The 18,950-nt window shown below is 39.1% G+C and overlaps 1 protein-coding gene across 1 annotated transcript in view; it reads right to left on the reverse strand.

The window, feature by feature from the left end:
* Positions 1-18,950, reverse strand: part of LOC103175099 (growth arrest-specific protein 2) — a 42,594-nt gene that overhangs the window by 6,204 nt on the left and 17,440 nt on the right. Inside the window, exons 7-8 of the mRNA XM_042341582.1 lie at positions 14,861-14,999; positions 12,027-12,134 (exon numbers count right to left, since the gene is read on the reverse strand). Coding sequence (XP_042197516.1) covers positions 12,027-12,134; positions 14,861-14,999 — 247 coding nt within the window. The remainder of the gene's footprint in view (positions 1-12,026; positions 12,135-14,860; positions 15,000-18,950) is intronic.

Below are 18,950 nucleotides of genomic sequence, written 5' to 3' on the forward strand. Positions count from 1 at the left end.
CATTGAATAACCACCGTGTACGTTCGCCCACAAAACACAGTCACTCCAATTTAAAGTGCTTTGAGATGTCCTCCCAATGTGAGAGGTGCTATGCCAAATGTAAGTTTTTTAAAAATTATTATTAATAAAAATATTTAAAGTGTTTTACATTTCCATGGATTTTGTGCCCGTGGAGGTGAAGTATCTCAGTGCTGGTGAATGTAATTTGCACCAATCGTGCCCAGTGTCAGCATGTAGCAGCCCCAGTTCGTCAAAGAGATTGGAGTAGCAGCAGTTTCTCTTACCCCCCCCCCCCCCCCACCCACAAACACACACACATCACTGTGACACCTACATATCTCATACCATCCATCTTTATGGATTCATTGAACAAAACTCAATTAGTGTGGATCTCTAGCTGCAGTTTCGTACTGCAGGCTCATATTTTGCTTAGTTCCCTTACAGTCAAAAGAGGAAAGAGAATTTCATCCCATCTGTCCAGACTGAGAGCAGAAGTCAAAAAGGAATGAACACAAAGCTAGTGTGCTGCCCAGCTAAACCATCATTATCTTCCTTCTTTTGATGACTTCCGAAATGTAGAATACAGCCCAGCTTTTGTGTTGTTTTTACTGATTGTTGGGCCTCCTGTTTCTGCCATGCCTTGTGCATTCATGTAACAGCAAACCCTTCCATGGAAGGTTATGATTCTACGCTGAAGGAGGACTTTGACTTCAAAGTGAAAGGCTTCGGCTGTCAGCAGAAGGGTGAAATGAAACAATTTCTTCCCTTGTTGGGGTATAATACAATGTAAGATTCATTAACTGCTCTTTGAAAATCGATCAAACGAAGCCTTACAGGTCATTGTTTGACCAGGGGACCAATCCTCTGGCTTCAGAATAATGAAATGATTGTATTTGACGGTGACACTTTTTTCAATCATGTCATTCACAGTGGAGAACTGGCAATCTTCAATAACTTGGGAGCAAAGCTAAAGGATAGCTATCACTTATAAAAGGCAAGGTACACTGGACAAGCTTGCTCATGGCAACCAATTATATATTTTTTCCCCGAACGTCGCTAATGCTTTACTATATTACAGCAGGTTAATCTTTTACCCATTCCCTGTGACACAAGGGCGGTTGGGGAAAGGTGACTCTTTTCTCCCTGTTTGTCAACTGGTTGGATTTGCAAATATGAAAAACTGCAAAAAGAAAGATCCACTTTAAGTATATTCTGTGAAGCACTTTGGGACGTCTAGAAGACGTGAAAAGCGCTATATCAAATGCAAGGATTATTATTATAATTCACAATTAAAACAGCTCAAAGATCAGTGCGATGTTTCAGATATGGAATGTTTGCAGCAGTGAAGGAACCAGAGCTATAATTGTTTCCAAAAAGGAAGAGGTATTCGGCCTTTTCACAAAATTTCATGTTTGGATGTTAATTGTTACAAGTAATTAAGATCCCATTATAAAATATACACACACACACACCAATCAGTCAGGCCTCCTCTCCAATGTATGCAGTTAGCTGCCATATCACTATATTACCGTACAGCAACTCTGACCACACAAACCTTCCATAGAGAGAGAGAAACTCTGACTTCAGATTTTGTTTTATAGGCCAACATCAACCGACAGTACATGTAAGAAATAACCAAAGATGTGCATGAGCTTAGATGCAGTGCTAATGCTGTTGAACGAGCTGGGAGTTTTATTTCAAGCACCAATTGTTAGTGCAGGGAGGAAAGTAGGTTGGTGGTGACATATTTTAGTTTGATCAATGCATTTATATATTAACAGCTATTACATATGACAGTTCATTTGCCCTGAAATACTGATCCCACAGGAAGGATAATTACCAACAACACAGGCAAACAAATTTATGCTCCTTTCTAACAAATTTCTGTGAAATCAATTTCTATTTTCCACAGCATTTTATGAAGAGCATATACTTGATACAAACTAAATGCCAAATATCCCTTGCATTTGATATAGCACCTTTCAGATCGAGACATCTCAAAGCACTTCACAGGATTTGCTGTAAAGTGTAGTGACTGTATATTTTGTAGCCAAGCAATGTTTGTCTTCACAGAGGCCCCAAAAATCATACTTGCAGCTAACACCAACTGCTTTGCATTTTGCTTGATATGTTTTTCCCAACGAAAGCAATAATTTTGAATTTGAATCTCACCCTTGAGCACAGCAAGATAATATATTATGCAATTATAGCATGATGTATTTGTACGCTGAACGGCGGATTATTGAAGTGCATCTATGCAAACACTATGGGTTGACTGATCTGATTCCTGCAAGCAGGGATTTGACACCGAAACCTAAAATGGAGCTGATTTTTCCAAACAGCTTTGTGCGCACCTTGAGTATGTTTTGCATTTAATCTACTGAATCGCAGTTGAAACATAACCGGTCTCATTTTGCTTTCAATCTGTTTAACTCTGTCATTCGCGGCAACTTTACATTTCTGCATCAACTGACATTAACCAAGCCTGGCAGAAATCTAATTGCTACCGTGGCAGCATATTTCGCACGATGGAAGAGGCTTTAATGAATAATTAAAAAGGGCATTCAGCAAAAAAAAACGCAAACTGGTCAATTTGAGCTAAAAGGATCAGAGCGATGAGGAAGAGCTCATGGAGGGCAGGAGCACTTATTGGTCACTGACGCAGGAAATTCATGTAATAAAAAAATGTTAGCGAGCACAGCAACAGGAGTGTCAGGGACTATCAGAGGATGTTGTGACCTACACCGAACAGAATGTGTACCAATCAGTGAGAAGCTATCACCTACACAAGTCACTTTACACGTGTTGCTGTCACGTTGTGTCAGCCAGGGACATGATAAATAAAGCCGGGTTCTGGTCCGCTCATACTATATAGCTACAAGAAAAGAATATTTAATAAGGCAAAGAATTTACTGCTTTTTCCACCTCCTGCTATCAGTAGTGCTCTCCACTTTGTGAGCAAACTAATGTTCTAGTTTGCAGTCTTTATTCACACTGATGTCAATTCCGCTTGGTGATGGACTGGCAGGAGGTACAATTCTGTTGGGTTTGCCACTTTCTCCCTTCCCCCCGAGATGCAGTGATTAGCTGTCTTCAAACCACAGAAACTAGGAGCTCGGCTGGAAACCAGCAACACTTTGTACAGTGAGACTAGGCAATTTCAAATGTCACACGCGTATGAGATTTCAAGTTGTCATCATCTTGGTTATATCCCTCTGCTGCTAGAATGACTGTGTTTAATGGCTTCAGAAGTGTAACAGTTATGAAACACCCAAGGAGCTGAATTCATTAACCTTTTCATTGTCGTCTGAGTCGTTTACTCACAAATTAACATAGGAAAGTGTAAGGATGGCTTGGTCACTACGCTGTTGACTGCTGAGGTCTTCATCTAAGATGAGTCCAAAACTACTGTAGTCCCTTTTGGGACTACTCATCCCCTAGCAAAAGTTACAAACTACATACTAAACATTAATTATGTAAATTATGATAGCTGCCGTAATTTAGGAAAATAAAGGTGGTAATTGTACAAGAAAAATTCCTGATGATGGTTTAGCACCTTTTTTGTGACACCTGAATTCAGGCCATTAGAAAGGTCCGGGCGTCTTTTGTGGTTGTTGCTAAGTTGGAAATTGCAATATTTTATCCGGTTCGCCTAATAATAATAATCCTTTAGATTGATATTTGCGTTTAGCCCATACACTTTGGAAGACAAGTAGCCTAGGCATCGTGCTGACGGTGAACCCTGCAAGAAGGTACCAAAGATGAACTTGCTGAGCACACAGGCAAGAGGCATTTCTCCATAGCCTTCAGTCAGCATCCTCTGAGGAGTTGCTGAGCTTCTCCCTCTCCCATCCTTGGGGACCATGTTTTTGGTTAAAAATGAACTCAGGTGAGGTACTAGAATTGCTGTGGCCACCAATGTGCTTGCACTGTAGTAGGGAATTTATAGCTAGCTATTTCTAAGAGAATAATGTGTTGGAACATAATCTAATACTAAATGTTCTGGCATAAAACATCCTGGAACCGAGGGCAGAGCTTCAGAAGCACCTCCAGTGCATTAATAGATGAGTCACTTTATAATATAGACTTGTACGAAGGGTGAAAGGGAGAGAGAGGGGAGATAGAGAGAGAGTAAGCTGCCATTTCAATATAAGAGTTGGATTCATTTTCAAAGAGAAACACATAAGACAGGTTACATTTTCAACCCTGAGTCACCGTACTCTTCAGGCTAAAATTGTCATCTGCAAATGACTGAATATTCATTATGCCCCTAGTCAGCATTCTGCATGAATTTCCAAGTCTTTAAATGCAAATTAATGTCACCCAGATATAGCGGTAGGGATAGATCAACAGTTTAGTTATGAATCATGTGCATAATATTCTATTCTAAAACAAATCTCAGCTCCATGTGTGTTACTTTCTCCTAGGGGAACCCTATAATGTGACTGGTAGGCCACAAGTAACATTTGCTGCTGCAAAATAATACAAAAACCAAAATGAAATACAATGGTGCAAGAAAGATTAATCTCCTATTCTCACAAATTATATAAAATGCAAGAGAGCAAGCAACTGTGTCACTCCCAACCATAAGAAGAATGAGCAAACCAACTTCCATCCAGCGTGAAGAGCGCTTTATAAATGCAAGTTGTTGTTGTGGTTGGCAGCCCAACCGCTAACTAAGCCAGCACGGACTGAGCAGGGTGACTTCTGGGCCAGTACACTGGACTCAGGTAAAAAACACCTCAATCCTCTTACTGGGAGAAGGCAAGGTAGATATTCCAGAAGGATGAGATCAATTTGGCCAAAGAGCCTTCACATCGACTCTCTCTTGTGAGATGCTATTGAATGAAATAACATGCAGGGACTTCAAAGTTTGTATCACGAAAGGGTGTGAAATGGAAATCAAAGTAATGTGAAGGGCAAATGACATTTCTCACCTCATTAAAAATCTATGATGTACAGGACTGCCTCACCTGCATCATTTCTCTTGATATTCTCTGAAACGTATCTCAGTGGCTGTCACTTCACAGGTTAGCACCTTTCGCACTGCTTCCTCCAGGAGTTTTAAAGCCCCATGTCTCAAAAAACTACCGTAGTTTCATCGTAAACCCTCATGGTTTTAAAAGACTCAGGAAAGATGCATTTTGTGTAAAGAATCACTAGATGGCAGGTGATCATAGGGTACTGTGAGGGAGCTATCAAAAGATTGGCTGTGCTTTAATTGGCAATTTCTTAATAAAAAAGGCATTTTCAATTTAAAATACAATTCACATGCACTATTATGCAAATGTTCTCAGTTTTATTGTGTTAGCCCTCCCATATTCCAAAGATTGAAAGTCTGTTTGAGATGTTACATGATTCTACTCTTAGGAAAGAAAACGGTATCAATGTTTGCAAGTCATTGTTGTCCTGGGTCTCTGGACAGAAGCTTATAAAACCTTATTAATCTTCATTCTAGCTCAAGGCTGAAACCAATACTCATTTTAAGCAGCATCGGGCCTTTATGCCTTAGGGCTCTGTGCCTGCACTTATATAATTCAGCTACAATGCTACTGCCTCCTTTACTTGTTTTTTTCTATTCTTTTAATGAATACTGTTGACTCAATGTATTATCCTTTCAACTGAGAGTTTTGATGAATGAGAAACAAATAATTCTAGGGGAGATTTCGATTTATCTGCAGTCTCCATACATTTCTTTGACCTTGGAAGCATCCCATTCTGAGGACCAATGTAGAATGGCATCAATTGAAGTTTCTCGTGATGAAAATCTCCAACAGGAATTTGTTATATTGGGTGGTTCAATGAGCTAAAGTCCTTGCCCCTCAGGGATTTGTGTCCTCAGATTGTGTATAACTCCCCTGCAGCAATGCATGTTCAGCATAACAAAACACATCCACGGTGTTTTTTCTGTGTTTGATTTACTTATTTACTGAAGTTGTACTGGGTTGCATGAACTCACAGTGAAAAGTTTTGGTCTCTGGTGTAACTTCCTTTAGTTTTACTAAATTTTACTAACTTATTGTGCACGGTTCCAAATTCAAATCATGTATCAAAGAATGATCAAAATTTGCTAATTATAATAGTCCTTGCATTTTGCATTTTTTTTTTTGCATTTTTTTGTTGTTGCATTTTTGCACCAACTCTTGCCCTAAAACCCAGCCCCACCACTTGCTGGTAATGTTATATATTTTACATTTTTAGCAGCCTTTGAGAATTATGTCCGTTACGTTATTGTTCTGCTCCAAATTTGTGTTTATGACATGGGTGCTCTTCAACCAGTTATCTCCATAGAAAAAGATTTACTTCTGGCTCTGGCTTTGCAGGATTGCTATAATCTGTTCTCTTTATGGTGTTAGTGTAGAAATCTACTAGCAACTGTTAAAGCATTCAACGTTTTTGTAGAAGCTGTTTGGAGGTGTTTTTATGAAGTAGGAATGACTTTTAAGACCAGCCTATGAAGTTTAATCCTGGAGGATTAAATTTCTCCAACTGCCACATGTACTGACTTTGACAATGTGTAGCTAATGAGGAAGTCCTGTTATTAACACAGATCATCAAAAGTCACTTTAGCAACAAAAGGAATCGCTCACCATAGTTCTCTGATAATGGGAGGAAAAGATGCAACTGCAGTTACTCCAGTCCTTAACTCTGCGTTCCCTTTTCCTTCGGAACTAAAATACATTTAAACATCACTGCCTATAAATCACTCAAGGTGATCTGGTCCACAAAACCCTCTGGTTATATAGGATCCATTTACCTCTGAGTCTCTGTTTGTGGTTACTTGTGGTCTCTCAGGTTAATGTAGAAGATTTCAGTTACCAGAGAAATGAGAAACATGGTGTGATATGTTATAATGAGAAAAGACAAGCCCCCAAAAAACGCATTGTTGCAAGATTTGGAAATATAAGCCTTCGAAGGCCTGAGACACAGCTGGTATTCTGATCTTACTTTTCAAATTACTCCAAAGCTGTGTCACAAAGACATCTTCAAAATAATTTTTTGGAATTTGTGGTAACCTTGGATTCAATTCATTCCAGTTTCTGACTATTGTTTTCATTGTCTTTTAGTACTTTGCACTTAGGTACCTGGTGTATAAAGCTATTTGTCCTTGGTTGCTAAGTGATACTGGAACAATAGTGGTATACTGTCCATTTTAATAGGAAGTTGCACTCCGTACAAAATAATTAACTTTCACACAACATTTCAGTTGCTAGAACTACCTCTGAAAATATCACAAAGAACAAAGGACATCCCAACTTCTAGTTTTTAATCTCCTAGAAAAGCATCCAGGCGAAGCCTTTTATAACAACAGTTGCATTCAAGTACACTTCTCTTAATTTAAAAGGCAAATAATGTGCTGTAGAAACAAGAATTGAGTGACTATTGGAAATGTACATAGAGCCACAAGTGAGCTGGCACTTTGGGAAGTAAGCTGAAGTGAATTTATCTGTATTTGGTAGTTATTTTTTTGATTTGATCACCTTGTTTTGATTCTCTAAAGTGATAGCGAAGGGTTGGTCTTGTCCACAGACAGACTGATGAAATCTTGTGCTCTCTGACTGGGTTGCCTTGACAACTGCGTTCTGGTCTCCTGTCCCAATTGATCCGGGAGGGGATGAGTTGGGACTAACAGGTAAGTAAGAGAGACTTACAGCAAGGGCGGAGAGGACTAGTTTCGTCAGTAGTTGCTTTTGAGAGGGACTGGAAATTTAGAAAGTTTTCCTTGAAAAATACATCAGCCAAAGAAGGGTTGTGGTTAACACCTGTTGTGTACGAGGCACTAATATTAGTTTTCATAGCAATAATGATGCACCGATGCGTCATTCACAACCTGAGTTAAATTATTATTAATAAAAAAAATTTATGTATCTGCAATGTACATTGCCTGCAAAATGCAACGATTGGCCTGGTATATTATGAGAAAAAGATGGAGCAATCGTGTGAAGAAATGTTGAAAAACAATTTCACTGTGGGTCTCAGTACTCCACATTGCTTTCTCATTTCTGTTTTTAATGCAGCAATGCTGTTCTGGGTAAAGGCTGAAAACATCACAGAAAATCTTCAAGCTCATCAAACAAATGAAATCCCCAAATTCTTACTCTAGCTTACATTCTCCAATGTGCTCTAACTCTCTGATGTCTCTGGAAATCAATTTCCAAAGACAATTCTCAAGGCCTGAGATTGTCCTGTGTTTTGAACATACATACACACACACATACATACATTTATTTCTGTATGTATGTATGTATGTATGTAAGCTGAACACAGATTATTCTCTGCACATGATGGATCACGTCTCAATCGATAATTTATGAAAGGCACAATTGGAATTCCTTGGCTTCTTTCTCTCATCCTCCTACCTCGCTGATCCCAGTGGGAACCAAAGAGCAGAGTTGTCATGGCAATGGCTTAACAGCGCTTACTCTTGACACATGGGGTTTGCGAAGAGGAATGAGCGGCAGAAAAATAATATGTTAGCAACGTGATTCAAGACCTGGCTGCCATAATCTTACAGCTCTGATCTTATCGTTCTGATGAGGTTGATGGATTCGAATCTAAAGATCCTGAGAAGATTTTTGCATTGTTTTTCACACACACTGTGTATCCTCAGATTGCATTTGAATTTAATAGGAAAGCTGAGACAGAACATTTACAAACAACCCAGGTACTGGGATGCTATCATGTTGAACTCGCTTTGTGTGAAAGGAATACTCACAAGATACAATGACAATAAGAGCGAGGGGGTGGGGGGGAGCTTTTCATTATTTTTCCGAGTCTTTGGGTTCCAAGATTAAAAGAGGTTGTGTCCAAATACAGTGCAAATGAAACATATACAATAAATTAATTAAATGTGACAAGCTGCCTGTAGACAGGAGCCTGATCTGTCAGACTGACAAGTCCACAAATTTCATTCATAAAAGGTTTCATTTCAGAACAAGCTCTGGTGAATCCCAGTCATACAGGTTTAAGATAAACTGCTGATATCACAGATTGTGTTGGGGAATGCACATTTTCAGAAGGTCCTCACAGCCTCTCTCTGTGCGAAGGAGGACTGATGCAGGCTAGAATCGAATAATGTACATCCTCAAAATGCTTTTGATCCTAAATTGGTCAAGCAGATGAAGCTTTTTTTCTTAATTCTGTGGCACAGCTGTTTTCTGGCCCGAGAATTGTTATTGCGCAGAAGTGCGAATAATTATTTCCAGATGTGAAATAGTAATTAATGATTAATAACGCGCAGCATTCCAGATTTCACTAATGTTCCTAGAGATTATATAAGAAACTGTGCCTCCTCAGAATAAACAGAATATTTAACCAGTGATGGTGAGTGAGTAAAGGTACAGTAATCTGTTAGTCATGTGTAAATGATCATAAATAATGCCTGTAGTGCTCATGACCGGTGAAGCAACTGCTGTACCTCATCATCTAGCAGTGTAGATTTGCTCCACGTACTCTCATCCAACTGTTGAGAGCACCGGAATCATAGTTTCTCAGCACAAGCTAAAATGTGCCTTGCTTGCAGTGCTGAAAGCGAAAGATTTTTCTATATTTCCTACTTTTCATTTATTTGCATGCTGCTAAACAAACTCAACACCCAACTTGCTCGTGAGTTGAACGCCAAAGTCAATCGTTAGTTGTCTCTATTGTCATTAAAGATTCGGTCATGTTAGTAACCTACTTAGCAATTTATCTTAATCATCCTAGTCTTCTGTTATTTTTAGAAAACCAGAAGTGGCTTGTGATAGCCAGGCATGGCTCAGCATTGGAAAAGTCATCCGCAGAGATTTGTTTCCTAAAGGGTAGTGGGGACATGAAGAAATGTTGGAGAAATGTGAAAGAAAATAATACTTTTGTTGTAGATTAAATGTATACAATTATCAATTCTGCTGCAAGAAAATTTCTATGAATTATTCAAATTTTGGTGGCCATTCTTTCTTCACGAGAAAAATGAAACATTACTTGACTGAGACCACAATGCCGCTTGGCAAAAGGAAATAAAATGCTTTAGCGAGGCTAAGCTATATGACAGTGAATGTTACATACATTACCATTTGATAGTTTTACCATTCCTGTAAACCACCCCCTAGTCTCTGCACTGCTGACTCATGAGTCATGTCTGTGTTATCCCAGACATAAGGAATCTGCAAACCTAGATTGAAAGACATTGCTACCTTACTAAAGAAGCTGAGAAGCCGTCAATATCTTTTACTTATAAATTATGTATAGGGTGTTTCACCTGATATTGATATCACCCAAACTGTCAGAATTGTGTTGTTCCCGTGGGGAAGAAAAGTTTCTCTCGTAGCTGAATCTGAGTTGATTCTGGATTATTAAATCATCAGGATCTACTTCCTGTCAAAATAAATGACAACTTCAGCTGCTCCTTGTGGATCAATCTCTACAAACCTAATGGAAGCAATAACCCTCTACCAGGCTGTGCAGAATATGATTCATGTCAGAATTATTTTCACACATCCATATCGTGCCTTGGTGTTTCTATAAATATGATGGAATATAAAAGTTTCATTTGTTTAATGGCTCCTACAATGGAACATGACTTCTGGTCAATTAGGATTTTTTCCTGAGGATCGCAGGTCACTGAACACCACCAGTGATTGTAAACAGAAATACAACTTTTTAAAAATGAAATAACAGCAACTTACATTTACAAAGCGTCCTTCACACGGAGCAGTATCTCAGAGCAGTTAACAGTGGCGGAGCCTAACACCAAGCCAGGGAGAGGGAGAAGGTGACCATAAGCATGGTCGAAGAGAAAGGTATTCAGAAGGTCAAATAAGTAACTAGTTTTACTCTAAAGGTGCTCAAAACTGGCTGATGGGACACTACGGAAATTCCTGCTGGCTTTATAAAGGTTTATCTTCAGAAATTTTCCGCCTTGTATCTTTGGAAAAGGCATTACAATACAACATGAGATTTGAAACCATTTGGAAAACAAATCAATCATTTGCCTGTGTTAGTACATAACATCTGTCACCACTGTTGCAAAACGGAAAAAGAGATTTGCAGACCCACAAAGACTACTAATTAATGACTGAAACAGGTTACCAGGAATGGTGGTTGAGGCCAGAGTTTTTTAAGAAACAGTAGAAAGCATGTTCTGGAAGGATGAGATCAAGTGGCCCAAAGACCTATTCAAAGTAGAATTGATTCACTGCATTTGGTATCAATTTCCAGCTACCTTCTCCTAACCTCACGTCCCTCTGCAGTCTGATCTTGGTTATGCATTGGTTAGATGGCATCTGATGTTGCTTGAGAAAATCAGCATTTCTTCAAGCTGTGCAGATGGCTCATCGTTGACTCAGGTCTAAGGTATACGAGTCAGTCCACAGCAGCCCTCTGCAATACAGACTAGAATCCCTCGAGCTGCTCTAAATTTGCTGCACAAAAAAACACAGCAAATTGAAACAAGGTTTTTTTTCCCCAATTTGACTGGACTCATGTGAAGTATAAAGACCAATAGACCAATACAGACTAATTGGGCTGAATGGCCTGCTTCAACAAGAACAGCAGATTGCATTGATATAGCACCTTTGACGTCGGGAGGATGTCCCAAGGCATTTCTGTAGAGTCAATGTAGACTTTAAAGAGGGCCAGTACAAAAATAAACAGTGACTAACAAAAACTGATGAGTGAGTAATCTTTTCTCATTCCTTTCTGATACTTATTTTTCTTTTCATTTCCAACATTTTAAGCGCTCCAAGATGCTACCTCGTGTGAAGGGAGCTGAATAAATGCAAGCTGTTGTTATTTGAACACCACTCAGGGGTACTAACTGGTCTGTATTGAAAGTCTCTGATGTTATTTGCTATTGTTATTTGTCAGATTCTCTTGACATTGTAGGAAGTGTTCAACTCTGTATCTGATAATAGTAGAGCTTCCTGCTGTTATTTATTGCTCAGTGAAAATGTATTCTTTTCCCCACACTACTGTCAGCTTTCACAGCACAAACACATCAGCAACCTTTAAAATAAATGTTTTTTTAAAAAAAAATCAAAAGCTTTTACCCTAATGAATAGAATCTTTTCACCAACACGATACCGCCCTTGAGACAGACGTTCCACTGTAAACTTGGTCGGACATTTACACGGTGGATCTTCTGAAATGCGTTTTACCTGAAACAGAAGCGTGAATATACTTTATAATAATAATAATAATAATAATAATAATCCTTGCATTTGATATAGCGCTTTTCACGTCGGGAGGACGTCCCAAAGCGCTTCACAGAACACACTGTAAAGTGATTGACTGTATATTTGTGGGCGAACGCGGCAGCCAATTGCGCACAGCAATGTCCCACAAACAGTCGTAGATTGAAAATGACCAATTTAATTATTGTTTTTGGTTTTTGGAGGGATTATTATTAGGCGTGTGGAGTAAGGAAACTTGCCCAAGGTTTCGCCCTCTGCCTGGAATTGAACTCAGGTCTCTCACTTGCAAAGCGAGTGCTCTAAACACTGAGCTACAGGACTCCACAAAGTCGGAAAGGACTAACTGTAGAAATTTTCAGTCGTAGAATTCCTTAATATAACCCAATTTCTCCCCCCACCCCCCAAATATCAGAAGAATGGAAGGGGGGGATAGAGCTGATTTTTACCCACCATTGATTGCCACATAATTGTTCCTTTTACATGTCAGCTGGGAACTGTTGTTTTAGTTTTCGCCAAACCCTGCCAGTTCATAGTGTTTGATTGTACGTATGGTTTCAATTCGGTTTCAGATTAAGTGAGAGCAGATCTTCGTTCAGAGTCCGAGGCTAATTAGCATGAGCATGCGGAGCTGGGTAACAATTTGATATGGTGCCCGATATGTAACTGGCCATTTTACTTTCAGGTGATCCCTTTGGATGTAGAGGTTGATTTTTTTTCGGAGATACTGAGACACTGTAACTATTAATCCTGGCTGAGTATCACCCATGTGGAGCCTGGTTTTGTATCTGGGATTTCCCTGGCCTAATCTGACTCTATTTGATCAGATCTGAGGAGCTTTGACAATGCCAGACTCCCAGCATCTGCTTATTAAAAAGCAGACTTTTTCCAAAGATTTGTCAGTATCTCCACTGAGTTATGTGTAAGGGATTTCATCACCCACTTTAACTTATCACTTAAAATTAAGCCATTTACACATGCGATCCATTTTGTTGCCTTTCTGTTGATTGTAGAGTGCTGATTGACTTTGAACTGTGAGCTACTTATTTTTTAAACAGACAGAATATCTGCGCCAATCAATATACTTTCCTGTCTAATTTGGCCGGGAACTAAAACACAGAAGCAAATAGTGAGTCAATAACAGAGGGAGGAATGTGGAATAAAACCATACCACTCACAAACATCATTTACTGGCGCCTGATCAGTCACTTAAGTACTCAATTTTAAAGCATTACATAATTAATTTCCCGAACCTAATGCTCAGCTAGTGAATAATCAGCCAGTACATAATAATAAGTACCGTTATATAGTCTTATTTTGCAACACCATATGTTAAATGCAGCCTAATTGTTGGTATCAGTTATTCCTCTAATGACTGTGCAAATGATTTGTTGACATATATCTGCTCAGTAGGCTTGTGCCCTATAGATTTGTTGTTGTGTGGTACGTTCAGGAGTGGGCTGGCTCATTCACTAAACTTAACATTATCCTTTGAGGTATCTCCACTCTGGAATCAATATGCAGTAATGAAAATTAAACTGAATCCATTGCAGATTGTCTCGACTTTCACTGTGGACTTGCAACAGAGTTTAATGTAGAATAAAGTGGAATAATGGCACTTAGATGGTAGAAGGCAGGCAGCTCAATGCACAATCTATCCTACTCGTGGTAACAGGATTGTCATGCTTTCAATCACAAAATGTCTGAGGCTACCTGCCTTATAAGCGAGGCAGCCCTATATTGAAGAGTATTACAACAGAGTTTGCCTTTATAGAAAAATGTTGAGCATAGTTGCTTCAAGTGGCAAAAGGTTTGCCAAAAGGCGGAGACTTTAAATTAATTCAAGTTAAATATAGCTGAACTGGAGAATGACAGAGTGGAATGATCCACTAGCCATACGAACAGTAAACCAACCCCTTATTATTGTGATTGTTTTTGGAGGGCAACAAATTGCCAACTCAGGTACAGCAAATGTAACTTTAAGAAACATTTGAATTCTATATGTTGTCAAAGAAACAAATTGGAATTAACAAACCTCTTAGAGGATGATGTTAATTCAGAATTTATTATCTAATTGTCTACAAGTAAAATTATTAAAACCTTTGGGTGTGCAGAATGGCTTCAAAACATTTGAAATATTCGATACAGAACTGCCATCACTGGGTCAGGAGCTGGTGGGATCGACAGCTTCAGAGTTGAGACTGAAAGCAAGCAGCAACATAACTTAGTCTAGACAACCTATGTGATTAGAGCTGAGAATTAAACCATAAAGACAACTTTCATTATAATTTCTAAACATCTGGATTCAAGCTTGTTTTTTTTTGCAGCATTTTTCTTCTACGTCTCGAAAGTAGGGATTCAATCCTCATCTCTCTCTCTGAGGCAAGATGGGTTAGATTTTGTTATGGCAACCTGGCATGTTGAGGTTATTGATCAGAGGGGGGATAAAACTGCTTGGGATGACAGATGAGAAGGAACCAATATTCTTCTATAATCTGCCAATATCCAGGTCCCAAACTAATATTCAAACAGCTAAAAGATTCAGTGTTAAATGGGACTCCAGTGGATTTTGAGCGTTGGGATCAACATCCAGAATTTCAAAACATGTTAGTCTCTACTAGTTTAATGCAGCTTTTTCCTGTTCATCTCTTCATTCTCCTCTGTGTGTATGTTTTCCCCTTTTTTTTACTTACCGCATCATCCAACAGCTTCCCCGCACTCTTCTTCCCAGGTGATTTGGTTGGAGAAGGAGATGGTGGTGGTGCAGAACGAGACTCTTCCTGTTCAATTTCTTTTTCCAATTTCACCAGTCCTGATGGCTCGACTCCAAACCTTGAGATCAAAGGAAATACGCACACCCATTGTGCATTGTTTCAGCAATCCAAACGCAAACAGCTTAAGGAATCTCTCGCTTACATCCGCTAAATGATAGTTCAGCCTGGAAATGGGTTATTTTGTGCTAAAATGTGAAATTTGTAGTTTCCATCCATTCAGCAAAATGACAATTTACCCTTTGAAACCTCACTGAAATTAACACCTGATAAACCACAAACAATGATGGACCCATTCAACAAGAATGATCAGTTTAGGAGACAAGTGATCCACATTGGAGCATGGGTGATTTTTGGCATAAAGTAGTGGGAGCATTCTTCCACATTTAATAACGCCCTACCTGATGTGTTACGTGTTGATATTGATAACTGATGGTCCCAAGTGCCAAAAAATGTCTCAATTCCTCAAACAAACATTCCTTATTTTACTGCGTGAAGCCATTTCTCCCCACTGCCTAAACCAATATTGTTTGAAAAATACACGAGCCAAGGTGCAGCAAGGCTGATGATTTTGAAATTGAAATGCAAGGATTGTTGTACAATGATGCATCTGTGTAGACGTGAATAACACGGCCACAATGTGCATGAGTACTCCTACCTGGCAGAGGAAAAGTAGTGAATAGTGTTAATGGATGTAACCCAGCAGGTAAGAACACTGGCCCTTTCAATCCTGAGACATTGATTCAAATTCAATGCATGTCTCCTGTGTCTAGTGTAAGATCACTCTCAATGGGCACCAGTTCACAGGACAAAACATTCTCTTGTCACTTGGGAGCAAACGATTTATTCTTTGAAAAAAAGCTTTGACGTTGTTTTGCTTGTGTGTTCAAATAAGAATAATGACCTTTTTTTCGGTCTTGGTATTAATGGGGAACGTGTCATAGAAATTAGTTGAAATGAACCTAAATTCATTGAATCATTAAGCAAAGCTTAAACGACTTTGAAGTTTGAACCAATGTACAGGTACTGCTTGATTCATTTTTGAATTAATGCAGTAGACACCTGAGGAAATGATTTGTGTTGTACATGGAGTACTGGGGTTATCGTGAAAAGTTACTTATCGTTCAATACTCCCCAAGGGCAAACAGCTGATTATTCATTCCGTTAGTAAAATGAACTCTGCGCATTTGGCTGGTAGCTCACTCAATCAATGTCCACGTACAGAAATTGACTTTGACAAGTGGCTGCTGACTCACTCCTTTCAACTTCTCGGTTACTTTCACTGCATCAGCACAGCAGGTGACGCAAGACATTGGTGTTGTATGTGCTGTTTAGCCCACTAGTTTCAATCCTGCGATTCACCCATGCATTTCAAACAGAATCAGGCAAGTAAATATCAAAGAATGAGGATGAGGAACCCCGGATACACTCGTACACAATACAATAATAATAATCCTTACATTTGACATTGCACCTTATTGCATCATTGAGACATCTCAAAGCACTTCAAAGAAAATACTGTAAAGTGAATTTGTCTATTTTTATATAGGATTTTATTCGCACTAAGAATCACTTCTTCATAGTACTAGATTTGATAACTCAATTCCTTTGGTGTTTGCTTTTACTCTTAATAGTTAATATTTCCAATATGCATCAACTAATGGAGTTGGTGGTTACTCTGCATTATTTGGAACATCTATGGTATCTATGTGTAACAGTTAATTCAACTGAGGTTGTTTTTCTTCAGTTATAATGAGTTTGGTTAAGATTGGCAGGTTGAGTGAAACTGATAGGCTTACATTACTATCTCTTGTCAGGATGGTCCTATATTGTAATTGATCTTGTCTGTTTGCCTTACATGAACAGTGTTATGTGGCACATGCTCCATGTGGGCATTAGTCATTCATGTTTGTGTGCTGCTGCATAATTGGAAGAAATATAACATCAATGAATGTAACAAGCAGAATAGAGTGAGTGTGATTGATGGCGCAGTGAGTCTGGCAACTTGTTATACTATGCTGTTCTCTGAATCAGTCCCAGCACATCTACTGCAGAAATGGGTTCATTTTCTGCCAGAATCTGTTTAGAGAATTCAGTGCAGTTTAACTGGCGGTCAGGGGTTGGGCCACACCACATGTTTGATGTTTTCTGACTTTGGACTGGTAATGTAGAACGGGTATTTGATATTCAATCAACTTATCTGAAGTGACACAGATTCCAGAGAGTTGCAACAACAGCAAAGGAATAAAAATAATAAACCTTGCATTTGATACATCGCCTTATTACGCCTTTGAGATGTCTCAAAGCGCTTCACAGAACATACTGTAAAGTGGATTTACTGTATATTCTGTGGGTGAAACACAGCAGCCAATTGCACACAGAAAACCAGTACCAATGGCATTTAACATCCAAACTCAAAGGGGGAAATAGTGACTTGTGAATTAGACAACAACAACAAAATTATACTTATAGAGCGCCTTTCACGTCGGGAGGACGTCCCAAAGCGCTGAAGTAAAATGGAGGAGTGGTAACATAGTCAGAATAATGAAAAGCTGGATTCAAATAATGGAATTGCTACTTTCTCATTAATACTATTAATTCACATCATAGGCATGAACAGCAGCTAGGAAATAAAACCAAGGCTCGGCTCCATAGACACAGTCGCTATGGTACCAAATAAACAGGGATGAAACATTAACTGTTTCGAATTATATTGATCCAAATGAACTTCGTCACTCTATAAATGAAATTCTAGTTACAAATTGATTGCTTTCTTTGGCTAATAGCTGGTGCGGTCTGTTTAATGAAAAGTCAGCTAGCATGACTATGACTGCTTGTACTGAATATAGCCTTTTCCTGTCTGTCTGCGGGAGTTGACATGCTGTAAATCTTCTTATTCTCACTGGGTCTCTACCTATAGCAGGCTTCACATTCTCGCACTACACAAACAGTCTGCTTCTGTGCAAGATCCTGTTTGATATTTTTCCTCCTGATTTAAATGTGCTGACTTGATTTTGATGTCCCTTCGTTCAACCGGCAGATATTTACAGCTGATTGAAGAGGAAGTATAAGCAAATGACTGGTAATAAAAAAAAGTACTGGATTTATTTGCATTGATGTTGACTATGTTCAGTTTATGCAGAATATTGATCACAGTATTAGATTGTGAGGGGAGGGGATGTGGAAGCTGTGAGGGGAGGGGATGTGACTGAAGCTACCAGTGATAAGCAATAAGACCATTTATAATCAAATCAGATGTGTTTCCCTACCCCTCCCACTCTCCTATTCGATGACATAGGTTTTAAAGCGGTCTCACAAGGTGGATATATGGCTACTTGTATTTGCAGAAGATGGTCTATAAAGCTTCCTTTTTTGTGCCACTTAGCTTATGTATGGGGGGTAGACCCATGTTTTGCTTTCTTTGGACACCTGTCATCGAGTTTAACAGGATTGGAAAAGGTTAAGGACAGAAGGCTCAAAAGATATTCTGAAAAGAAAAATACTTATTGGCTTAAGGATGATTTTTCTCTCTGGATTATGGTATAAACACTTTGCCTTTGGCTCAGTTGGAAGTACTCTGCCCCTTGTCAGAGGTTGTGGGTTCAAGCCTCGTGGCAGGACTTCAAGCTCATAGTCTAGTCTGGCAATGAAATGCTTGGGCTCGGTATCATAGGTGCTGTCCGTCAGATGAGATATTAAACTGAGGCCCTGGCTGACTGTTCAGATGGACATTAAAGATCCCATTCCACTATTTCAAAACAAAAAGGACTTCTCCTCGTGTCCTGGCCAACAATCCTCAGATAAAACTGGGCATTCACTTCATGGCTGTTTGCCAGGTATTGCTGTATGCAAATTAGCTGCCCTTTTTGCCTGCAGAATAAACAGTTACTACACTATATTTCAATGACATAAGGCACTATATCAAATGTGAAGACTGTGTTTTGTTTATCCATCTACTGTACATGCCCGACCAAGAACTAGAGAACAACCTCATGGAATGAGGGCAGATAAG

Source organism: Callorhinchus milii, unplaced genomic scaffold, assembly GCF_018977255.1.
Source record: "Callorhinchus milii isolate IMCB2004 unplaced genomic scaffold, IMCB_Cmil_1.0 Scaffold17, whole genome shotgun sequence".
NCBI lineage: Eukaryota > Metazoa > Chordata > Chondrichthyes > Chimaeriformes > Callorhinchidae > Callorhinchus > Callorhinchus milii.